A 22,948-nucleotide genomic window follows, 5' to 3' on the forward strand; every position below is an offset into this window, starting at 1 on the left:
GATTGGTAGATGACGTGCAGAGGTCTGCAGAGAGTGTAGCCCTGCTAACAGCTTGATTTCAACCTAGTGGTACTGGTTTCAGACTCTGGCCTCCAGAACTATAAGAGAATAAATTTCTGTTGTTTTAAGTCACTCCGTTTCTGGTGGTTTGTTACAGCAGCCACAGGAAACCAATACAAAGTGGAATTGCTGTGTTAAATGGTAACTCTGTTTAACAATTTGAGGAACTACCAAACTGTTTTCCCAAAGTGGTTCTATCATTTTAAATTTCCATCAGCATTATATAAGGACTCTTAATTTCTCCAAATCCTTATTGACACCTGTTATGGCCTGTCTCTGATTATAGCTATCCTAGTGGGTATGAAGTGATGTCTCATTATGTTTTGACTTACATTTCCTAATGACTAATGATATTCAGCATCTTTTTATATGCTTATTGGCCATTTGTATATCTTTGCAAAATGTCTATTTAAAACCTTTGCCCATTTTTCATTTGTGTTGTTTGTCTTTTTATTGTTGAATTGTAAGAGTTGTAAACTTTTACAATTTTACTTCTTATATTAGGTCTGTGGTCCTTTTTAGTTAATTTTTGTATATGATGTGAGATTCGGGCATAATCACTTTTGGAATACTCTCAGCCATTACCTCTTCAAAACTGCTTACGTTCATTCTATCTTCTCCATTCAATCTCATGCATACTAGATGTTTTGACTGTGTCTCCTGTATCTTTTATGATCTTTTCTGTTGCTTCCATTTTTGTTTTCAATTCGTGCTTCAGTTTGGATAGTTTCTATTGATCTGTCTTTGAGTTCATTAATCCTGTCATTTGCTTAACCAATTTTTAGTTTAAGGTAATTGTATTTTTCAGTTACAGAATATCTGATTTTGTTTTTGTTTTTATTATTGCAATTCTTTGAACTTCTTTCTATTCATTTTGTACATCTTTTTTTCTCTATTTTATTAATTATAATAGTTATCTTAAAGTCACCTTCTGTTAATTCTAATATTTGGAGCGGCTTTTGTTTTTACAGATTTACCCATTTATTGCCTCTTTACTTTAGAAATGTGAATTAAAAAAAATCTAGATTTTGTTTTTAGCAGGTTAGTAATAACAATGAAGCTGTTACAAGAAGGGGAAAAGTAGAGCAGGCACTGGCCCTTTATTTCCTGGGTCAACTGGAAGGAAGTAGTTACTTTTCTGGAACTGCCTGTATAATGTACTGATTATTCAGGATAGACAGTAAACCACAATAGCATTAAAAAGGAAAGAAGAGATCAATGTGTTGTAAGTGATTAGTGCAGTGCTGGCTCTGGAAGTGCCCTACTTGGTAATTTAATTTGTAACCGCTGTGTAGGGAGAGGCCCTGAGCTAAATATATCTGGAGAGTGATAATTATCCTGATCTTGTGGCTTAGTATGATTAAGATCTTTGCTGTTTAGCATAAAGCATTTATTAGTATTAATGATCTCATAAACTTTGTAAATTATTTCTCTGTTTTTTGGCATTGATATATGATTAGCTAGGGATATTTTAAGTATGTGAGTTGGGAGTAGCTTTTAGTTTCATCCCTTAATAAAAATATCATTTCCTGTACATTCATTATTTTTGTAATATAGTAGAGATATTGTGAGTTTAGTAAATATTTGAGAGTTTTTTCTCTTAAAGATGATAAAATATTAACAAGTAAAAGTACGTTTGTGTTTGCTGTGTTGCTTTGAATAGATTCTCCAAGTTGATTATGATTATGATGATAATTCTATAATTGTATTTTATTTTCTTAATTCTTGTGTGCAGTGTACTTTTCCTCTAACTTTCTGGAGTGTTTGTTTTCTTTTTTTAAGAACACGGCTTGATGAACTGAGAATGTTTCTAGAGAATGAGACATGGGAGCTTTGTCCTGTGAAGTCAAATTTCAGCATCTTGCAACTTCATGTAAGTGTCTCTTAGGAACAAATGAATCTGTCTTTTATTTAGTTGTCTTAAAAAAAACCCAGATATTAAAAAATCATTTATAAAATCATTAATAGCATCTTTCCTTACTTGCTTAAAAGTAATAGCCAGCCTCTTTTATAAGAGTGATCCTTTTATGGATGTCAAAATCTGTCTCTTTTTACAAATTCACTTTATATACTTCAGGAGAACTCTTTTGCCAGTCTTTTTCTTTTGATTTCAGAAAGAGATCTGCTTTATTTAAAGTTTGCAGAAAATTAATCAGTTGTATTTTGATGGTCTTTAATGAAAAAGCTTATATTCGCAGAATGCTTGTGATTTCTTGTTTGTTTGTTATTTCTTAAAGGAACTAATAGGCTCTTAATTTATGTTGCAACTCATAAATGTACCTGTAGTTAGACAATGCCTCCAAAATAAAATAGGCATTTACAAAACATACTCTTAACTAATTTTTATTAGTTAACTAATTCCTTGAATCCTCACAGAATATGTAATCTGTTAAAATATTAACTGATTTGTTTTCCCTTGGTTGAAACACATTGTAGATAAATATTCCTTGTGTGATAGATGGTGTCCTACAAATACCAAATGTCAAAATACAGTGTATAAACATAGGTCCCTGTATAGAAGGTCCGGTATGTTCAGATTTTGCCTTTGGAAGGAATGGCTTGCTAGAAGCAATTTTCTTATTCTAGATAAATGTAAAGAATATATGATTAAAAGTTTTTAATAGGGATAGTCTTTATTCTTATATAGTATAATAGCTTACTTATCCAGTTCTATCATATTCCTTTCCTAATGTGGAAATATTAAATACAGTGAAACATGTCGATTAATAAATGCTTTAGAGACAGCAAAATTAACAAAGATTTTAACACCATTTTAGAATTCTTTTTTTTATGTTATGTTAATCACCATACATCATTAGTTTTTGATGTAGTGTTCCATGATTCATTGTTTGCATATAACACCCAGTGCTCCGTTCAGTATGTGCCCTCTTTAATACCCATCACCAGGCTAAACCACCCCCCCTACCGAACCCTCAGTTTGTTCCTCAGAGTCCATAGTCTCTCATGGTTTGTCTCCCCCTCCGATTCCCCCCCCTTTTCTTTTTCTTTCCTATATTTTTTTTTTTTTTTTTTTTTTTTAACATATAACGTATTATTTGTTTCAGAGGTACAGGTCTGTGATTCAACAATCTTACATGAGTCACAGCACTCACCATAGCACATACTCTCCCCGATGTCTATCACCCAGCCACCCCATCCCTCCCAACCCCCACCATTCCAGCAAACCTCAGTTTGTTTCCTGAGATTAAGAATTCCTTATATCAGTGAGATCATATGATACATGTCTTTCTCTGATTGACTTATTTCACTCAGCATATACTCCAGTTCCATCCACGTTGTTGCAAATGGCAAGATCTCATTCCTTTTGATGGCTGCATAATATTCCATTGTGTATATACACCACATCTTCTTTTTCCATTCATCTGTCGATGGACATCTTGGCTCTTCCCATAGTTTGGCTATTGTGGACATTGCTGCTATAAACATTGGGGTGCACATATCCCTTCAGATCCCTACATTTGTATCTTTGGGGTAACTACCCAGTAGTGCAATTGCCGGATCGTATGGTAGCTCTATTTTCAACTTTTTGAGGAACCTCCATACTGTTTTCCAGAGTGGCTGCACCAGCTTGCATGCCCACCAACAGTGTAGGAGGCTTCCCATTTCTCCGCATCCCCGCCAACATCTGTCGTTTCCTGACTTGTTAATTTTAGCCATTCTGACTGGTGTGAGGTGGTGTCTCATTGAGGTTTTGGTTTGGATTTCCCTGATGCTGAGCGATGTTGAGCACTTTTTCATGTGTCTGTTGGCTATTTGGGTGTCTTTGGAAAAATATCTTCTGCCCATTTCTTGACTGGATCATTTGTTCTTTGGGTGTTGAGTTTGATAAGTTCTTTATAGATTTTGGATACTAGCCCTTTATCTTATATGTCATTTGCAAATACCTTCTCCCATTCTGTTGGTTGTCTTTTGGTTTTGTGGACTGTTTCTTTTGCTGTGCAAAAGCTTTTTATCTTGATGAAGTCCCAATAGTTCATTTTTGCTTTGCTTCCCTTGCCTTTGGCGATGTTTCTAGGAAGAAGTTGCTGCGGCTGAGGTCGAAGAGGTTGCTGCCTGTGTTCTCCTTTAGGATTTTGATGGACTCCTGTCTCACATTTAGGTCTTTTAACCATTTTGAGTCTATTTTTGTGTGTGGTGTAAGGAAATGGTCCAGTTTCAGTCTTCTGCATGTGGCTGTCCAATTTTCCCAACACCATTTGTTGAAGAGACTGTCTTTTTTCCACTGGACATTCTTTCCTGCTTTGTCGAATATGAGTTGACCATAGAGTTGAGGGTCCATTTGTGGGCTCTCGATTCTGTTCCATTGATCTATGTGTCTGTTTTTGTGCCAGTACCATACTGTCTTGATGATGACAGCTTTGTAATAGAGCTGGAAGTCCGGAATTGTGATGCCGCCAGCTTTGCTTTTCTTTTTCAATATTCCTCTGGCTATTCAGGGTCTCTTCTGGTTCCATACAAATTTGAGGATTATTTGTTCCATTTCTTTGAAAAAAGTGCATTGTATTTTGATGGGGATTGCATTGAATGTGTAGATTGCTCTAGGTAGCAATGACATCTTCACAATCTTTGTTCTTCCAATCCATGAGCATGGAACGTTTTTCCATTTCTTTGTGTCTTCCTCAATTTCTTTCATGAGTATTTTATAGTTTTCTGAGTACAGATTCTTTGCCTCTTTGGTTAGATTTATTCCTAGGTATCTTATGGTTTTGGGTGCAATTGTAAATGGGATCGACTCCTTAATTTCTCTTTCTTCTGTCTTGTTGTTGGTGTATAGGAATGCCACTGGTTTCTGTGCATTGATTTTATATCCTGCCACTTTACTGAATTCCTGCATGAGTTCTAGCAGTTTTGGGGGGGAGTCTTTTGGGTTTTCCACAGAAAGTATCATATCATCTGCAGAGAGTGAGTTTGACTTCTTCTTTGCCAGATTGGATGCCTTTATTTTTTTTTTTGTTGTCTGATTGCTGTGGCTAGGACTTCTAATACTGTGTTGAATAACAGTAGTGATAGTGGACATCACTGCCCTGTTCCTGACCTTAGGGGGAAAGCGCTCAGTTTTCCCCATTGAGAATGATATTCACTGGAGGTTTTTCATAGATGGCTTTTATGATGTTGAGGTATGTGCCCTCTATCCCTATACTCTGAAGAGTTTTGATCAAGAAAGGATGCTGTACTTTGTCAAATGCTTTTTCTGCATCGATTGAGAGGATCATATGGTTCTTGTTCTCTCTTTTATTAATGTATTATATCACATTGATTGGTTTGCGGATGTTGAACCAACCTTGCAGCCAGGAATAAATCCCACTTGGTGGTGGTGAATAATCCTTTTAATGTACTGTTGGATCCTATTGGCTAGTATTTTGGTGAGAATTTTTGCATCCATGTTCATCAAGGATATTGGTCTGTACTCCTTTTTGATAGGGTCTTTGTCTTGTTTTGGGATCAAGGTAATGGTGGCCTCATAAAACAAGTTTGGAAGTTTTCCTTCCATTTCTATTTTTTGGAACAGTTTCAGAAGAATAAGTATTAATTCTTCTTTAAATGTTTGGTAGAATTCCCCTGGGAAGCCATCTGGCCCTGGGCTTTTGTTTGTTGGGAGATTTTTGATTACTGGTTCAATTTCCTTAGCGGTTATAGGTCTGTTCAGGTTTTCTGTTTCTTCCTGGTTCTGTTTTGGTAGTTTATACATCTCTAGGACTGCATCCATTTCTTCCAGATTATCTAATTTGCTGGCATATGGTTGCTCATAATATGTTCTTGTAATTGTTTGTATTTCTTTGGTGTTGGTTGTGATCCCTCCTCTTTCATTCATGATTTTGTTGATTTGGGTCATTTCTCTTTCTTCTTCTTTTTTAAATTTTATTATGTTAGTCACCATACAATACATCAAAATTCCAATGACATTTTTCAGAGTGCTGGAACAAACAATCCTAAAATTTGTATGGAATCAGAAAAGACCCCGAATCGCCACGGAAATGTTGAAAAAGAAAAACAAAGCTGGGGGCATCACGTTGCCCGATTTCAAGCTCTATTACAAAGCTGTGATCACCAAGACAGCATGGTACTGGCACAAAAACAGACATATAGACCAATGGAACAGAATAGAAAACCCAGATATGGACCCTCAGCTCTATGGTCAAATAATCTTGACAAAGCAGTAAAAAAACATGCAGTGGAAAAAAACAGTCTCTTCAATAAATGGTGCTGGGAAAATTGGACAACCACATGCAGAAGAATGAAACTTGACCATTCTCTAACACCATTCACAAAGATAAATTCAAAGTGGATGAAAGACCTCAATGTGAGACAGGAATCCATCTCTTTCTATTTGATAAGTCTGGCCAGGGGTTTATCAATCTTATTAATTCTTTTGAAGAACCAGCTCCTAGTTTCGTTGATCTGTTGTACTGTTCTTTTGGTTTCTATTTCATTGATTTCTGCTCTGATCTTTATTATTTCTCTTCTCTTGCTGGGTTTAGGCTTTATTTGCTGTTCTTTCTCCAGCTCCTTTAGGTGTAGGGTTGGGTTGTGTATTTGAGACCTTTCTTGTTTCTTGAGGAAGGCTTGTATTGCTATATACTTTCCTCTTAGCACTGCCTTTGCTGCATCCCAAAGATTTTGAACAGTTGTGTTTTCATTTTCGTTTGTTTCCATAAATGTTTTTAATTCTTCTTTAATTTCCTGGTTGACCCATTCATTCTTTAGTAGGATGCTCTTTAGCCTCCCTGTATTTGAGTTCTTTCTGACTTTCCTCTTGTGATTGAGTTCTGGTTTCAAAGCATTATGGTCCGAAAATATGCAGGGAATGATCCCAATCTTTTGGTACCGGTTGAGACCTGATTTGTGACCTAAGATGTGATCTCTTCCTGAGAATGTTCCATGGGCACTAGAGAAGAATGTGTATTCTGTTGCTTTGGGATGGAATATTCTGAATATATCTGTGAAGTCTGTTTGGTCCTGTGTGTCATTTAAAGTCTTTATTTCCTTGTTGATCTTTTGCTTAGATGATCTGTCCATTTCAGTGAGGGGGATGTTAAAGTCCCCTACTATTATTGTATTGTTGTCAATGTGCTTAGATGATCTGTCCATTTCAGTGATGGGGGTTTTAAAGTCCCCTACTATTATTGTATTGTTGTCAATGTGTTTCTTTGTTTTTGTTATTAATTGGCCTATATAATTGGCTGCTCCCATGTTAGAGGCATAGATATTTACAATTATTAGATCTTCTTGTTGGGTAGACCCTTTAAGTATGATATAGTGTCCTTCCTCATCTCTTATTATAGTTTTTGGTTTAAAATCTAATTTTTCTGATATAGAATTCTTTTTTTTATAGATTTACTTATTTTAGAGAGAGCTAGGGTGCATGGGGGCTGGGGGGTGGGTGGAGAGGCAGAGGGAGAAGGAGAAACTCAAGCAGACTCCACACTGAGCTTGGAACCTGACGCAGGGCTCAATCTCACAACCCTGAGATCACGATCTGAGCTGAAACCAAGAGTCGCATGCTCAACCAGTTGCACCACGCAGATGCCCCAACATTATTTTAGAATTCTTAGATGATTCCTTGACATTATTTAGAATTCTAATATTGATTTTAGAATCCCTATTTAAATAATTTTACTTGAGTTCTTATTTAACCATCAAATTGTGTCTGTATGTATGACCACATATACTTGGTGTAATTATCAAAGTTTTTTACAAGATACATTTGAAATATTTCCATCCAAGTGAGCATTATGTCCTTTAAAGTAGTTACCTTGAATTTTACAAGATTTTTCCTATAGTTAACAATACACTTAACATTTTTTTAAGAGAGTAGATCTTGGGGCGCCTGGCTGGTTCAGTCAGTGGAGTAGGCAACTCTTGATCTCCGGGTTGTGGGTTCTAGCCCCATATTGGATGTGGAAATTACTTAAAAATAAAATCTTTTTTTTTTTTTTTTTAAAGAGGCTAGGGGCGCCTGGATGGCTCACTCGTTAAGCATCTGCCTTTGGCTCAGGTCATGATCCCAGGGTCCTGGGATTGAGCCCTGCATCAGGCTCCCTGCTTGGCAGGAGGCCTGCTTCTCCCTCTAGTACGTCCCCTGCTTGTGTTCCCTCTCCTTCTGTGTCTCTCTCTGTCGAATGGATGGATACAGTCTTTAAAAAAAAAAAGAGGGTAGATCTCATGGTAAGTGTTCTAACAACAATTTTAAAAAGTAGTTACTTTGAAAACTATTCACAACTGAGATAGTGTTCTCTTGATACCTGTATTCCTGTAGATTCGGTTTAAAAGAAAATCATCTCTTTAAATTACAGTCACCCCCTGTTTAGAATTATAAAAATAATGGCATAATTTTTGAGCATTATGATGGATCTGATTTAATGTGTAACTGCAATTTAGAAAGAAAATAAACACATCATTTGAAACTTAACAAACATGTAATTTCTAAGATTATCTTTGAATATGAAAGATTTTAAATTTGTGATTAATATTAAAAAGACTAAAAGGTAAAAGAAAAATGTATACCAGATTTTTGTGAAAAATCAAGAGTTTTATAATTCAAAGGAACTTTTTTTTTTTAAGATTTTATTTATTTATTTGACAGAGAGAGAGAACAAGCAGGGGGAGCTGCAGGCAGAGGGAAAGGGAAAAGCAGGCTCCCCACTGAGCAGGGAGCCCGATGTGGGGCTCAATCCCAGGACCCTGAGATCATGACTGAGCTGAAGGCAGACTCTTAACTGATTGAGCCACCCAGGTGCCCCTCAAAGGAACTTTAGAGATTATTCCATATCTTCCACTAATAAGCATGTGGTCTAGAACTTGGCACTGAATCCCTCTGGACTACTTTGGTTTCCTCATCTGGGAACAGCTCTTTAGTTTTAGCATTGTGGTTCTTGTACTGGAGGTTGACTTTCTCATTTTATTGATGAAGAAATTGAGGCACAGAGAAGCCAGGTGACATTCCCAACATTATATAGGAAGTTAATGGGTTAATGGCAAACCTTAAATCTAGAAGACATATCGTCTGACCTTAGCATGTGTGTTTGTGTTGTCTACTTCTAGGTGTATGAAGAAAAAGAAATGAAAGTTTATGGACATCAATATAACAAAGAAAGATTCTGATGTGTTTTTATAAAATACAGTACCTTAAATGGTATAAACATATAATTATTAACAATGATTAATTTTTATTATGGCCTTTTTATTGCTTAAAATCATATTCTACTAGGTCTTTGCTACTATGCTAAAATTTTTAGAATTATTCAAATTTAAGTTATTTTCAAAAGTTTTCTGTGCAGTTCTGTAAACTAAGCCAAAAGTAGCTTGATGCAGATAACACTTTTTAAAGTGATAACAGCAACTGAGTTGTCTTTAGGGAAACCTTTGAGCACATATTTTCAAGTTTGTGCTTTCAGACAACTTTCAAGATTTAAAAGTGAATATCCTGCAGAATCAGGATTATTTTTTTTCCACTAACTCAACATTTATTTGATGGAATATGTTATGTACTTGAATTTTATTGTTGTTGTTAAAAGGTATCTGGCTCCTTTTTTTAATGTCTAGGAATTTAAATTCATGGAACAGTCTCGTTCCCCATCAGTTTCACCTAGTAAGCAGCCAGCCTCAACATCCTCAAAAACAGTGACCTTGTTTGAGCAGTACTGTAGTGATGGGAATCCTTTTGAAATCCAGGCCAACCACAAAGATGAAGAAACAGAAGATGTCCTGGCTTCTAATGGGGTATGTAGTGTTTTTAAAACCTATTGTGGAACATAAGTGAGATTTTCTTGTTGAAAAGTGTTCCACCCAGTGAGCAAGGTAATTAGCTAGATTTGTTTATCCATTTACCACCCACCTTCCTACCTATATGCTTATATACCTGTGATACCATTTGTACAGTAATGGCTTTACATCATGCTTTGTTGAAAAGTCCTTCTGAAAAATACATTTTGCCCTTATGTTTACTTTGTGCCCTTATTAGATTGCTGTATGTTCTTACTAGATTACTAAATCACATAGGAGTATAGTTTATTCACTGCCTATTTCTGTGATTTGTTGGATAGATGGATGAGGGAATAGATCATCTGCACTTAGTTCTCAACTCCACTCTTGGACATCCAAATTATTTTGTTCCATGTCCCTTTATCTGAGAGAGAGTAATGTATTACCTGGTTACCCAGCAGGGATGTTTTTAGGATTTAGAAGTACAATGTTTTAACACTTTGAGCAGCTCAAAAAAATATAATGTAACTTAGGTTGTGTGAGTTAATGGAAAGGATTTTAAGGCAGTTGAATGAATATCACCTTTATTATTTATTAACTGTGTGACCCTTGGCAACTTATTTTAACTCTGTGACCCTCAGTTTTCCTGTATTTACAATGAGTGAATATTTACTTCACAGTTATCTGTGTTTTTACAGTATTTAATTTGGATGGGTCCTTCTGATCTTCATCATTTCCAGGGGACCCTGTATGATTTTTATTTTAGATTTGATGAAGCTGAAGTGAAAACTGTTCAGATTTGATGAAAATCTGTTGAATTTGTATATGTATTTTAGTTTTGGCATTTTCTTTTTTGTTTGGTGAAGATATAATTTAAAAAATACTGCTATGAAAGTGTATTGTTATATTTTATCATGAAGTAGAAATTATTTCATAATAAGCCATATTTACAATTATAATTTAGTGATTCTGAGTGACATTTTGCCTCTCTAAAGTACACTAAACTAGAAGGAATTAAAAGTCTTTTCAATATTTTTGAAATAATATATCCCTCTGTACTGGTAATTTGCTAATTTAAATCTCACATAGCATTTGATTCTCATTATTTGTGGCAGGTGTGTTCTATAAAGTCCCTCTGAACACTGAATTAGCAAATACAGAACTATTGTTCCTAAGTGAAATACAGGATTAGGTTCCTGTGAGCCTTTGATTACAACATTTTCATCGACTGATCAGTGTATAACCTTGTTTTATGTGTATTTTTGCTTGAAGACATCTAAGTTAATAGACAGTATTGGACATTGAACTCACAGCCAACAGCACTAGAATTCCTGCCTGAAATGAAGCTTATCTAACACGTATTTTTGCCATAAGGTGTATTACAGTCTTGCACTTAGGAACACTAGACAAAACTTTAGTCCTACACTTAGGGGCCTTTCTAAACAGGGAAATCACCAGCAAAAACCACACATATTTTTTTAAATGTGGCACTAGACTATGAAAAGGACATGTGTTTAAGTAGGAAAGCTGAAGCAAGAAGGTAGAATGTCACCTTGTTTGCACTCAGCTAGGAACGTGCATGTTGGATAACTCAAAAGTTTCTGCATACTCTGTACATATCCATGATTGACTGTGGAAGTGTCACAAAGTAGTAATGTTGGGGTTACAAATAAAATTTAGCAAGTACAGAAATTTGCAAAAATACAGAATCCTCAAAAATGATGGTCTCTTGTACTGTGGAATTATGAAGCTTTTTGTCATAGCCAGGAGAGCCTGGTTTGTGTGGATCCCCTTTCTGAATATTATTAGGATCACAGTGTGTACGGGTGGATGAGAATGCCTGGAATGCTCATTTGCAGTTATTAATGTGTGATCTAATCTTTCCAGAGAGTCAGGGTCCACATCTTACTATGACCTATCACTCTGCTTTAAGCTCTCAAAAAATGGTTTTTGAATTAGGGGACCAAATTCTTTTCATGTTGTCTTCATACTCGTCTCCTCAACTGGCATATGGGGATAAACTTTGTTACAGAATTGTTCTGAAGATTCGTTGAGAAAATTTATGAAAGCACTTAGCACTTAACATTCAAGAAATGTTAGCTATGATTTAATCATATTAATTTATAATATTAAGCGATAATGCTGCTGCTGCTTTCTTTCCTGTGCATGGACTCCACTGTCCTCCCATGCTGGCATGGGGCCATGTTGCCATAAAGACAATGACAGTGTTAGGAAGTCACCCTTCCTCTCAAGAGGAAATCCGCCATTTTCGTCCTTGCTCTCAGTAGTCCTTCAGTGCTCAGTGTAATTTTCTAAGGCTCCCTTGGAATTAAATCTCATTATGAATTAGGACATTAGCATGTGTGTAGAGTTTATTATGCTGAATTAACATTTCCACTGTGCCAGAATTGTATACTCAGCCTCTTTATAGTGAATTAGCAAAATGGAAGTAAGTATGATGAAACCATGTGGAGGAAGAGAAGAGGTGTTGTTGTTGTTGTTGTTGTTGTTTGGTCAAATGTACACTCTTTTCCTTCCTAAAGGCCTAGAACGATGTTTGTGTTTGTTTGTTTTCTTTATATGGAGATTTGATTTTTTGGTGAGACATTTAGGAGCTTTTGTAGGCATAAAATGTATTTTATTTTCCTTTTTTTCTTTTGAGCTGGTTAAGATGGGTGAAGAAGAAGAAAATGGAAAGTTAATATTCTTGATGGCAAAATTAGAGATGAGTTATTAAGAACTTACTTCCCTAAACTACTTCTTAAAAATTGGATACTCTTATTGTGTTGAAAGACTCCAAGAAATGTTGACTTTTCATACTCATTGTTGAATATTCTGTGTTTTCTTCAGTATGAATCTGATGAACAAGAAAAAAGTGCCTATCAGGAGTATGACAGTGACAGTGATGTTCCTGAGGAACTGAAACGAGATTATGTGGATGAGCAAACAGGTGATGCACCTGTGAAAAGGTAATTGTTCTTAGGTTGTATGGTATTTTCATATTTTATGTTATACATTTAAATAAAGGATTTCCTTTAAAGGTTAGGGAAAAAAATTAAATATTTCTGTAGCTTTTGATGTCATGTGACAAGTCAACATGTTTTAAATTGATTGCTGAAAGGTTGAAAATGTAGTTTTTTGATATTGGGCATAATCAAAGAGCGCTTAATTTAGAGAGCAGTGGTTTTGGCAGAAAAACAAACTTCTGATTTATAAAATCAGTACTGCCTTTAGAGGCAATTCCTGCTTCACTTAGGTTAGAAAACCTCAAGGAGGAAAGTAGTTATTTGTCTTGCAGGTGGAATTCCTACCTCAATCTAGTAAATACAGAAAGTCTCCACTCATCTTTCCAAGGTCAATTACGTTCACTATTTGGGCCTTCTGTTAAGGTTCCTTTGTTCTTTTGTTTCTGTGATAAACTGTCCTCTTCAAAAACTATGATAATTACATAAGAATTTTTTGTCATCTTCTCCCTGTTAAATGGGCCTGATTCTTATGTATGAGTTAATTTCATGACTAAGTATCAGATATTTAGTGACCACAAATATCTGTAAATTTTAATGATAGATTTAAGTATATTTTGCCCCCAAAGTACCTAGTGAGTACCTAATTAATTTGAAACCCTGATTGATAATAATCTCTCTCTTCAAAAATGAGCAACTCATGTGATTGTAGATCTATGAATTGGGAAAAATTGTTTCCATTGGTTTTCATGTATGTATGATGTTTAAATCCATCTATGGTCCATTATGAACAGAATAGAACTGTTTTTGTTGGACTTCTTCATTGGATGTTTTGGGTATATTTTGGCTGAAAGAAGAGCTCTAACTGAAATGAACGTGTAGGATAGTGTCTGCCAGTATATGTGTATATAGTTGCATTTTTGGTAATGTTATACAGTTACCCTCCTAAACTGTCCTAACTTACCGCTAAGAACTATGAATAATATAAACTACGAACTGCATTCAATCAATTAGTATCAATTCCAACTTCAAAGTATCTCTTGAATTTATCAAAATTTCTTATATTTCACTGCTACCATCCAGGTTCATGCAAAAATCCTCTCTGTGCCTGATTATTGGCTCAGCCCTCTTACCTTGGCTTTCTGTCTCTAGTTTTTGCCCCCTCCTAATCCCTCTTGGATACAAATTTCGATTTTTTTTTTTCTTATATACAAATTTGTTCATGTCATTTTCCTGGTTAAAATTTGCATTCAGGGTTAGGTTCATACTCTTTAGATTTGATTGCCTTTAGTGGTCTGGCCTTTCTTTACCTCTTTTTGTGTCACTTTTCCCTCAACCCACTCATTCTCCATGTGAATTCTTTGTGCTTCTCTGAGCACACTCACTTCTCCTACCTCTGACCTTATTACATATTGTCCCTTTTTTTTGTGTACTTACCATATAACTTCAATTTTTTCTTTGAACCTGGTGTCGTCCCCAACCCCAGACTCTAATGTCATCTTCCCCTATACTTTAGATATTAGATTTAGATTCTAAGGAGGGTATTTTTTTCATATTTATAAGTCTGAAATCAGGATACTTGGTACATTTGGTATATAATTTCCCTGGAAATCAGTATACTTGGTACATTTGATATATAATTTCCCTGGAACATGTTTGTTTGTTTGTTTGTTTTTTTAAGTGACATAGCTTCTTTTAATGGTTGATAATGAATGTCTTAGAATCCAAGAAATACAGTATGGTACTTTATTTCTTTACTTACGAATTTCTCTTCCCCTCTGGGCTGTAAGCTCTATAAGGACAGGAGGATCATTTCTATATCCCCACCTGACACATGGTAACAGTTTCAGTAACTAATTAGTGAATGAAAGATAGATCCTAATTGGAATAACTTACTGATTTACTAGTTGACAACCCTAATTGCAACTCTGTTTTGTTTTTCCATATTAAGCGTTTCTAGAGAAACTCTAAAAAGCAGGAAGAAGTCAGATTATAGTCTAAATAAAGTGAATGCACCCATCTTAACAAATACAACATTGAATGTAATAAGACTTGTTGGTAAGTAGCCACCTTTTAAAAAAAAAATTTTTAGTTAAACTAGTCTACTTTTGTTACTTTATTGGGGTTTTCATTGTACACTGCAGTGCCCACCATAAGGAAGGTTTTAATATTGTCATATGTCAGTGCTTTCCATCATAATTGTTCAAATAGTATAATACTAACATTAATGTTAGTTTTTCTTTTTCAGTTAACTACTTAGTATTTGTGTCTTCTACTTTTTCTAAAATATTTCAATTAATTGAAATGTAATGAAAAACTCTCTATGTGAGTTGGAGGTATATGTAGGATGATGATAGTACCCATTTTACATTTACACAATATTTTGTGCTTAATTGTTTCATCGATCTTCACAATCTTCCTGTCAGATAGGCAGAGTGAATAGTGATTCTCTGGTATTTTCAGACACAAGAGTTCTACAAGCTAAATGTTCACACCATAGGAAGAGTTGTTCTTATTACAGATAAGACCTTTATTGATGATTTTGTAGAAGGCAAATAACATGAAGAAATGCCATTTAAAATACTTAGGTTTGAAGATGTGGAATTTTTAATGTCAGTATTTCAGCATTTTATATGCCATCTTAACCTTTATATCTCACAAGTAAGTCTGTACATTTGACGAATAAGTTATAGAGATATCTTCTCAAATTAATTAAGTCATCTATACCAGTCAGGAATTGTAATGTGTTCTATTAAAAAAAAAAAAAAAAAAAAAACAACTCCTTATTCTGTTTATATGGAGATGATAATGTCCTGCTCTCTAGTTTGATTACTCCTGGCTCTGATAAAATGGTCTGTAATCTTAAAGATAATTTCTAAATTTTGTTAATGAATAGGGTAAAGTAGACAAATATGTTTCTTAGTAATCCCACTTTCTTTAGGAAAAATGGTGGAAAAGAAGTAATGAGTTGGCAGGAAGAGGAAAAGTATATATTTTCATGCCACACAGAAAAATGACAGATTCTAAAAAGTGGTTTTTGGTTGATCATTGCCAGAGAAATTAGCTTTTCTAGTTACTCTCTGGAATTTATAGAACGGAAACTGGAAGGGTTCTGAGAGCTCATCTGCTATAAATGCCTATAAAACTAGGATTTCTTTATCTAATTCCCCTCAGTTGTGGTGGCCAGCTAGCCTTTGTTTCATGTCTCACAGTCCGTGGATACGTTATTATTTTGTAAGACTACTCATTCTACTATTAGACTGATTTAATTGGTAGACATCTCCTCCTTATGATAAACCAGAATTTCTTTTTCTCTGTAATTCTGTTGGTCTCAGTTACACCTTTAAAAGCCAAAAGAGTAAGTCTATCCTTTTTTCTCCTATTCTTCCCTGTGATGACTTTTCAGGTGTGGGTGGTAGTTACACTGTCCTTCTTCCCTTGTGCTCCCCTAGTTCATTCTTCAGGGTGAGTGTGCTCATTTTCCTCATGTGGTTCTCACTGATATATATTCCAAAATCCTGGTCATCCTCCTCAGCCTTTTGGACTCACTGTAGTTTTTGGTTTCTGAACATGCTGCTTGAGATGTAGTTTAATGAATTCATCTTTTGCCTGGTTATGTTGAAGGAACAAACCACTGTAACACATGAGTGGCTTTTTTTTTTTTAAGATTTTATTTATTTATTTGACAGAGCACAAGCAGGGGGGAGCAGCAAGCAGAGGGAGAGGGAGGAGCGGGGAGCCCGATGCGGCGCTCAATCCCAGGACCCTGGGATCATGACCTGAGCTGAAGGCAGTTGCTTAACCAAATGAGCCACCTAGGCGCCCCAAAGAGTGGCTTTCAACCGCAGAGGTTTACATCATGCATACTGACTCCCGATCACCTTACTTTTGTTCCATGTGTCATTCTGAGATGCAGGCTGAAAAAATAGCACCAGTTTGGAACATGGGGAAAAGAGCAAGAGCTGAACCATGTTATAACTCTTAAGGCTTCCACTCTGATGTGGCATCCTGACTTCCTCCGCCGTAAGTTCCTGGCCATGGCAAGTCAGGCTTATTAACTATTGGAGAGAGAAGTATGCTTCTGCCCCAGGAGGGCACTACAAGTTCAGGGCATTGGACAAGGATGCATCATCTTCTTACAGGGAAGGGGAGTGGGTGGAGATAATTGGGGAAAATAGTACAATCAACCCCATGGAAGTGGTGGTTTATATTTTTTACTTCACCTAGTTCAAAAAGAGCTAGATGTCATCATGTTGCTTTTACTCTAAAAGACACATATTTAGTAGAATCAAATCAAATCAAATATAAGGCTAACACAAAATCGAGGAGGGGGAAATCACATTTCATTCAGTTAAGTGCAGGCAACAAATGCAAATCTTCAATTCTTGGTAGACATAAGGAAATGAAGAAACAATGCATTCTGCTCTTCTCATTATGTAAGAAGGGGATTGAATAATGATAGAAATGTGCTATTGGTGCTAAATTCAGAAGTCAGTAACAACAAATTCTTATGTAAGGATTACTGATTGACATAGTGGACATTGTTTTCTAATAGTGGATTTAAGCAACTGGGAAAAGTTGCATTCTTAGGGGCCTTCGGTGTGTCAGCCCTATAAAGCAGAACAGTCCTGAATAAAACCTTACTCAGTGAAGAGAATCTAACCATTGTAATTTCAGCCTTCGCCGCCACCAGGTCTTTTACTAGAATTGCAATTAGGAAACAGTACCTAGTATGCTTTTAACTCTCCCATCTTCCCATTTAGGGCTGGGATTAGGTGCTTCCATTATTCCCTCCAGTAGACTTTTATGCCTACCACTTTCTCTCCCTGGGATGTCTTTATCTTCAGTTTGTACATATTCATAAAATAGAGCTTTAAGAGAACCACTCACTAAGAGGGCTCCAACCAGTAAATGCTATTCTATCCCCTGTTATTGCATAGAGGTACTTGAAGATAATAAACTGGCAAAGGTAATGTCTCTTCTTACAAAGCCAGAAGTACAGTTGTGTAAATAAGATTGATTAATTTTGGGTGCCTGGGAAGATGAAGGAACTAATTATTCAATAGTTGGGAGGCACATTTTAGAACACTAAAGGCATATTTAAAATGTCCTCTTCAAGTAGTATTTATTTGGCAGGTAATTAGGAGAGATTAAACAAAAAAGTGTTAATGGGGCTTCCCAGCCCCAGGTGGTACCTAAATCTGTTAGAAAGGCCCAGGGAGCCCTTCACAAGTGCAGAGAACTAATCAGAATCCTTGCTTGTGTATAGAGAAAATGCTGTCAGCCTGACAATTTCTTGCAGACAGAGGCAGAGAAATTTTAAGGAATGTGTCTCATCACTGAAATAGCCTTGCTATTCAGAGTTCTCTCTCCTGGAGGCAGCTCTCACTTGAGCAGGTGTGACAGGTCTGAGAGGGGCGGAAGGTAGGTTGCCAAAATCCATGCTTGTAAAAACTACAGACCGTAGGATAAAATTATTACATTAGCAGCTGAAAAAATAACACAGCAGCACATCATGCATCCAAATTTAACATGAAACCAGAATACAGTTATCTTTTAAGAAACTTAATATTTTCATATGCAATGTTTAAGGAAAAAATGTATCATTGTTTAGATTACATTCCAATATATCTGTTTCTCTAAAAATACTTTTGTCATTTATATGAAATATTTTTAAACAGTTTTAAAACACTTTCTGAGGTGGTAGCTGTATATACAACATGATATTTTGAGAGAATGGTCCAAGTGTCATCCTTAAGTACAATGTACAAGAAAATGATATTGGAGATTTGGGGGTGGGGCTAAGATAGAATATACAAACAATAATAAAAATAAGTAACGATATTTTGTGATAGAATAATAGAATAAAATAATCAATTAAAAGCTCTCAAAGAATGGAATAAAAACTAGGGACTTGGGTAACAGACTTACTAATTTTTTACCCTGGTCCTCACTTACATTGTTCAATGCGTTTTTCTAAATTGTTTGAGCTGAACTGACTTTTCCTTCCTTTCCTTTATGCCTCATTTATAGCATTTCCAGTTCACTTTTATGTGCTATTCATGTCCACTGATGATGTCTCAACTTACTGCACTGTAATAAAAATAATGAACATCCTTCCAGCTTGGATTCTGTTCTGGCTCTTCCCCATCAGATTGTCAGCTCCTACAGATGAAAAGATTTGGAGTTAGGGAGTCATCTTTGCAGCATATAGAGCATACAGCCAAGCACTTTTCACTTTCATAGGTGCCCAATGTATGGGACTGACAAACCTTAGTTTTTAACATCTCGACTACTGGAGAAACACATTTTCCTCCTCTCTTGTCCTGATCCGTAGTGGAGGAACACACACTTTCAGCACCTTCTCTGTACCCTGGTATTTACTCCTCTGCGTAGGAGTGGGGCTCACTAGTTGAATTTCCCCGGGACACCTTTCAGGTGGTGATGGCATGTCTCTCTGTGCCACCTGCTGATGAGCTGGGTAAGGCAGGCCCAGTGCTCCTCTTGGTTCTGGTTCTCGTCCATATTGTTCTTTGGTTGGTTTCCCTCTGTGGCTTCTCCCCATGAGTGTACTGGACTCCCGGTCCAGATTTTAGGGTAATAGTTTAAACAGCACTTCCCTGGTGAAGCTTTTCCTCGTCAGCTTAGGTTTCTTTTACATAGCACTCTATACTTCTCCCTTATCGCATTCATCATAACTATAATTATTTTATACTTATAAAAGCTACTTATAACAGCAGTAGCTAAGAGTTCTTGTTCCCTTGTTATAGGCTATGTAAACACTCTACCTGTATTTTCTCATGAGTTCTTCACAGTACCCTTTTTATGTACGAATCATTAAAGCCCAGAGATAAATAACTTGCCTTAATGCCACACAGCTGCTAACTGGTAGAACCCAGATTGTCTGATCCTAGAGCCAGGAGGCTCTTTTTATGCTTCACAACCAGTAGAGGAAATCGGGAAAGTTAATTCTTCTACCTAGACAAAGTTCAGAGAGGTTGCAGTATAGGTTAGAAGCAAGAATAAGAACTTCTCGCAAATGATCATTTGGAAAGAGATGCTTTTGTCCATTATCCTGAGGCAGGAGGGAAGGGAGCCTTGCAAGACAGGTTCACCAAAGTAAAGCCATTTTGGTTTTAGGCTGAACCTTAACCTAAAAGTCAGTAGGTCATGAAGAATCATAAGATCATACTCACGGAAAACCGTAAGACCCACTCCCTCTGGCAGTAAAAGCCATACAGCCTGGACATTCTTAAAATTGCTCCCTGTGGGTAATTCCATAACCTTAAGATAATGGAAAAACTGCCCAATGTGAATGATAAACCCAAAGTTAAAGAGTAAACCCCTCCCTATACCATTAGCTAACTTAAATAAAACTTCTAAAACCCTTTGTTAGAGGCAAAGAGGGGGTCCTCTTCCTCACCTGGGAGGAGAGACGGCTACCTTGTCTATGAAGTAGTTGCTTTCTTACTTCTGTGCTTAATAAATAAATCTTTGTCCCTTCCCCTAAATGGCTTGCTCCTGAATTCTTTCTTACATGAAGCCGAGAGCCCTCTTAGCAAGGGACCTGAGGCCCTCCCTTCTGGGGTGCCGGCCAGTCTGGCATCAATCTGGGTATTGAATAACCTTGCTCCATGTTCTCAAAGCACACCGTGTCCACTCCTTTCACCTCTCTCTAGGGAACTCTAGAAGGGAAGGTGAAGTGCATCTGACCAAACCACATCTTAATCCACTGGCTGTGTTTTTTAAACTAGGCAGGCTAACTTCAGAGCCACGCTTCTACATTTTTATTAAGGTAGTATTCTCACCGTAATGCAGTAAATAGTAAAGAAGAGGTCGTGATGAAAAGCAGCATTCTCCTACCCCCAGTCTTCCTGCCACCAGCCTGCAGGCAATTTCTTGGTCTGTTTCTGTTTGCCTTTCTACTAGTTGTAATTTCTCAGAAAAGGGTGATGAGAGGGTAAATGTTTTGAATTCTTGTCAGGCTGAATATGTCTGTATTCTGCCCTTTCACTGAATGACAGTTTAGCTGTGTATAGAATTGTAGATTAAAAATTATTTTTCCTTAAAAAGTTGAAACCTCTGGTATTCTAGAGGTTTCATTTTATAAATGAATTTTTACTGTAGATGAATTTCTTCTCTCTCTCTGAAAGCTTTTTTTTACTATAGATGAATTTCTTTTCTTCTCTCTCTCTGAAAGCTTTTAGTATTTATTCCCTTGAGGTTTCAGAATGCTCTAGTGATCTGTCCAGGTGTGAGTTATTTTTCATTAAGTGTGTTGGGTAGTTCGTGACCCTTTCAGTCTGAAAGCTCTTGTGCTCCTCAGTTGTGACTAATACTACTATTTATTTGATGATTTCCACCTCCGCATTTTCTCTACCCTCTTTTTTCTTTGATTTCCTGTTGCTCCAATGTTTAGTCCCTTAGATTGGCCCCTTCCTGTCTCCCATATTTTCTCTAATGTTTTCCGTATTTTTGTCTTTTTGCTGTACCTTCTAGAAGACTTCCTTTTTTCATTTATTTTCTTCAATTTTTAACTGCAAAAATCACTTTTGAAATCTTTAAGAGCCCTTCCATATTCTCTGTTTTTCCCTCCCATATTTTTCTGCTATAGGATTTTACATAATTATTATGTTTGTTTAGCTTGAATTAATTGTTTTCTCTGGGATCAACTTTTCTTTTTACTTTTACTCTCTGACTTTTCCTCCAGGGCCTGGCGATTTTTGATGACCTATTCATATCCAAAATAGAAGGCCTGGGTAGCTGCTGTGGGTGTCCCCTGCTCAGTAATGAGAGCTACGGGCTCTTATTGCCCCTTTCTTCTCAGTAGGAATCCTGACTGGGAACTTTGTATAGAGCAGGGCAGGGCTGGGTGGATTTATTAGCAGTCTTTACCTTATGGGGACAGATCCTCAAACTTCTAGAATTGGGTAGATTTTAATCTGTGGTGCCAGCATCTACCCTAGAAGCCTTCATCTTCCTAATTTATTATTTTTTAAAGTTTGCTCAATTTTTTTGTTTTGTTTGTTTCCGTCTATTATTATTATTTTTTTAAAGATTTTATTTGAGAGAGAGAGAGAGTGAGTGAGAGAGAAGGAGCAGGGGGAGGGGCAAAGAGAGAGGGAGAAGCAATGAGCGGGGACCCTGATGCGGGGCTCCGTCCCAGGACCCTGGGATCATGACCTGAGCTGAAGGCAGACGCTTAACTGACTGAGCCGCCCAGGCGCCCCTGTTTCCTTCTTTTAGAGAGAAATCCCAAGAGTTTTCGTTTTCTTTTGTTTTTGTCTGTGGGAACAGCCTGGCAGCCTGTACTCTGATGTTGGTGAGGGATAGCGGTAGAGGAGGGCACGCTGACTGGTAGTTTATCCCACACGTGAACCTTCAGTTAACCCACCCTTTTTCAGCTCCATTTCTTGTTCCTGTCTTCTTGCTCTACCCACTGAGTCTAAGCAATCACCATCCTACAAGAATAGCTTTCGCCTCCTTCATGGTCATCTTTGCTCCCTGCTCCCATCTCTTATCTGTCATCCAGACAGGGGCTGGGACACTACAGCATGCAGGTCCAATCAGTTAGGCTACCTGTTTTTATAAAATAAAGTTTTATTGGAACACAGCCATGATCATTTGTTTATATGTTGTCTATGGCTGCTTCTGTGCTACAAAGGCAGAGTTGAGTAGTTGCAACGGAGACCAGCAGAGCTGAGTAGTTGCCATAGTTGCCTGAACTATGTACTCTTTATAAGAAAAGTTCACCAACCCTTGGTTTGGAAATTTTTTGAGATTTCTCATTTTCTGGTAATCATACCTACTCACCTTTACCTCCTCATCCCTTTCTCTTCATAGGTAAGGCTTAATCCACTGTAACATTCTTCTAATTCAATAATTCTGAGGAGGTACATAAGCCTCCTCAGGCCTCCAAAGGCCTACTGTGCCCTCGTGAGCTGGAAAGACAGAGTTCTTACTCTTACACATTTTAATATGCCAGCAGCCTGCTTATCAATGGCTGCCTTCCTTGTGTGACCATTTAAGGTGTGAGAGCAGGGACTCTGTCTGATTCCTTGTGTCTTAACACAAAGCCAAGGACATAGTAAACCTTCAAAGAGTCTTTGTTGAAAATTGAATGAATAAATGAATATAAATATGTTTAAAAATTGTTTTAGAGTAGTGGATTTTTATCTAGTTTTTCTTTTGAATGCAACATT

General features: G+C 36.7%; 1 protein-coding gene across 3 annotated transcripts in view; it reads left to right on the forward strand.

Annotated features, from left to right (window-relative positions):
• VPS50 (VPS50 subunit of EARP/GARPII complex) overlaps positions 1–22,948 on the forward strand; it is a 139,635-nt gene that overhangs the window by 86,302 nt on the left and 30,385 nt on the right. For all 3 annotated transcript variants that reach the window (XM_025872898.2, XM_073898828.1, XM_073898829.1), the window contains 4 exons: positions 1,843–1,933; positions 9,625–9,801; positions 12,634–12,752; positions 14,698–14,804. In XM_025872898.2, the coding sequence (XP_025728683.1) occupies positions 1,843–1,933; positions 9,625–9,801; positions 12,634–12,752; positions 14,698–14,804 (494 nt within the window). The remainder of the gene's footprint in view (positions 1–1,842; positions 1,934–9,624; positions 9,802–12,633; positions 12,753–14,697; positions 14,805–22,948) is intronic.

Source organism: Callorhinus ursinus, unplaced genomic scaffold (assembly GCF_003265705.2).
Source record: "Callorhinus ursinus isolate GAN/ISIS: 27379988/994484 unplaced genomic scaffold, GSC_fseal_2.0 scaffold12, whole genome shotgun sequence".
Classification (NCBI taxonomy): domain Eukaryota; kingdom Metazoa; phylum Chordata; class Mammalia; order Carnivora; family Otariidae; genus Callorhinus; species Callorhinus ursinus.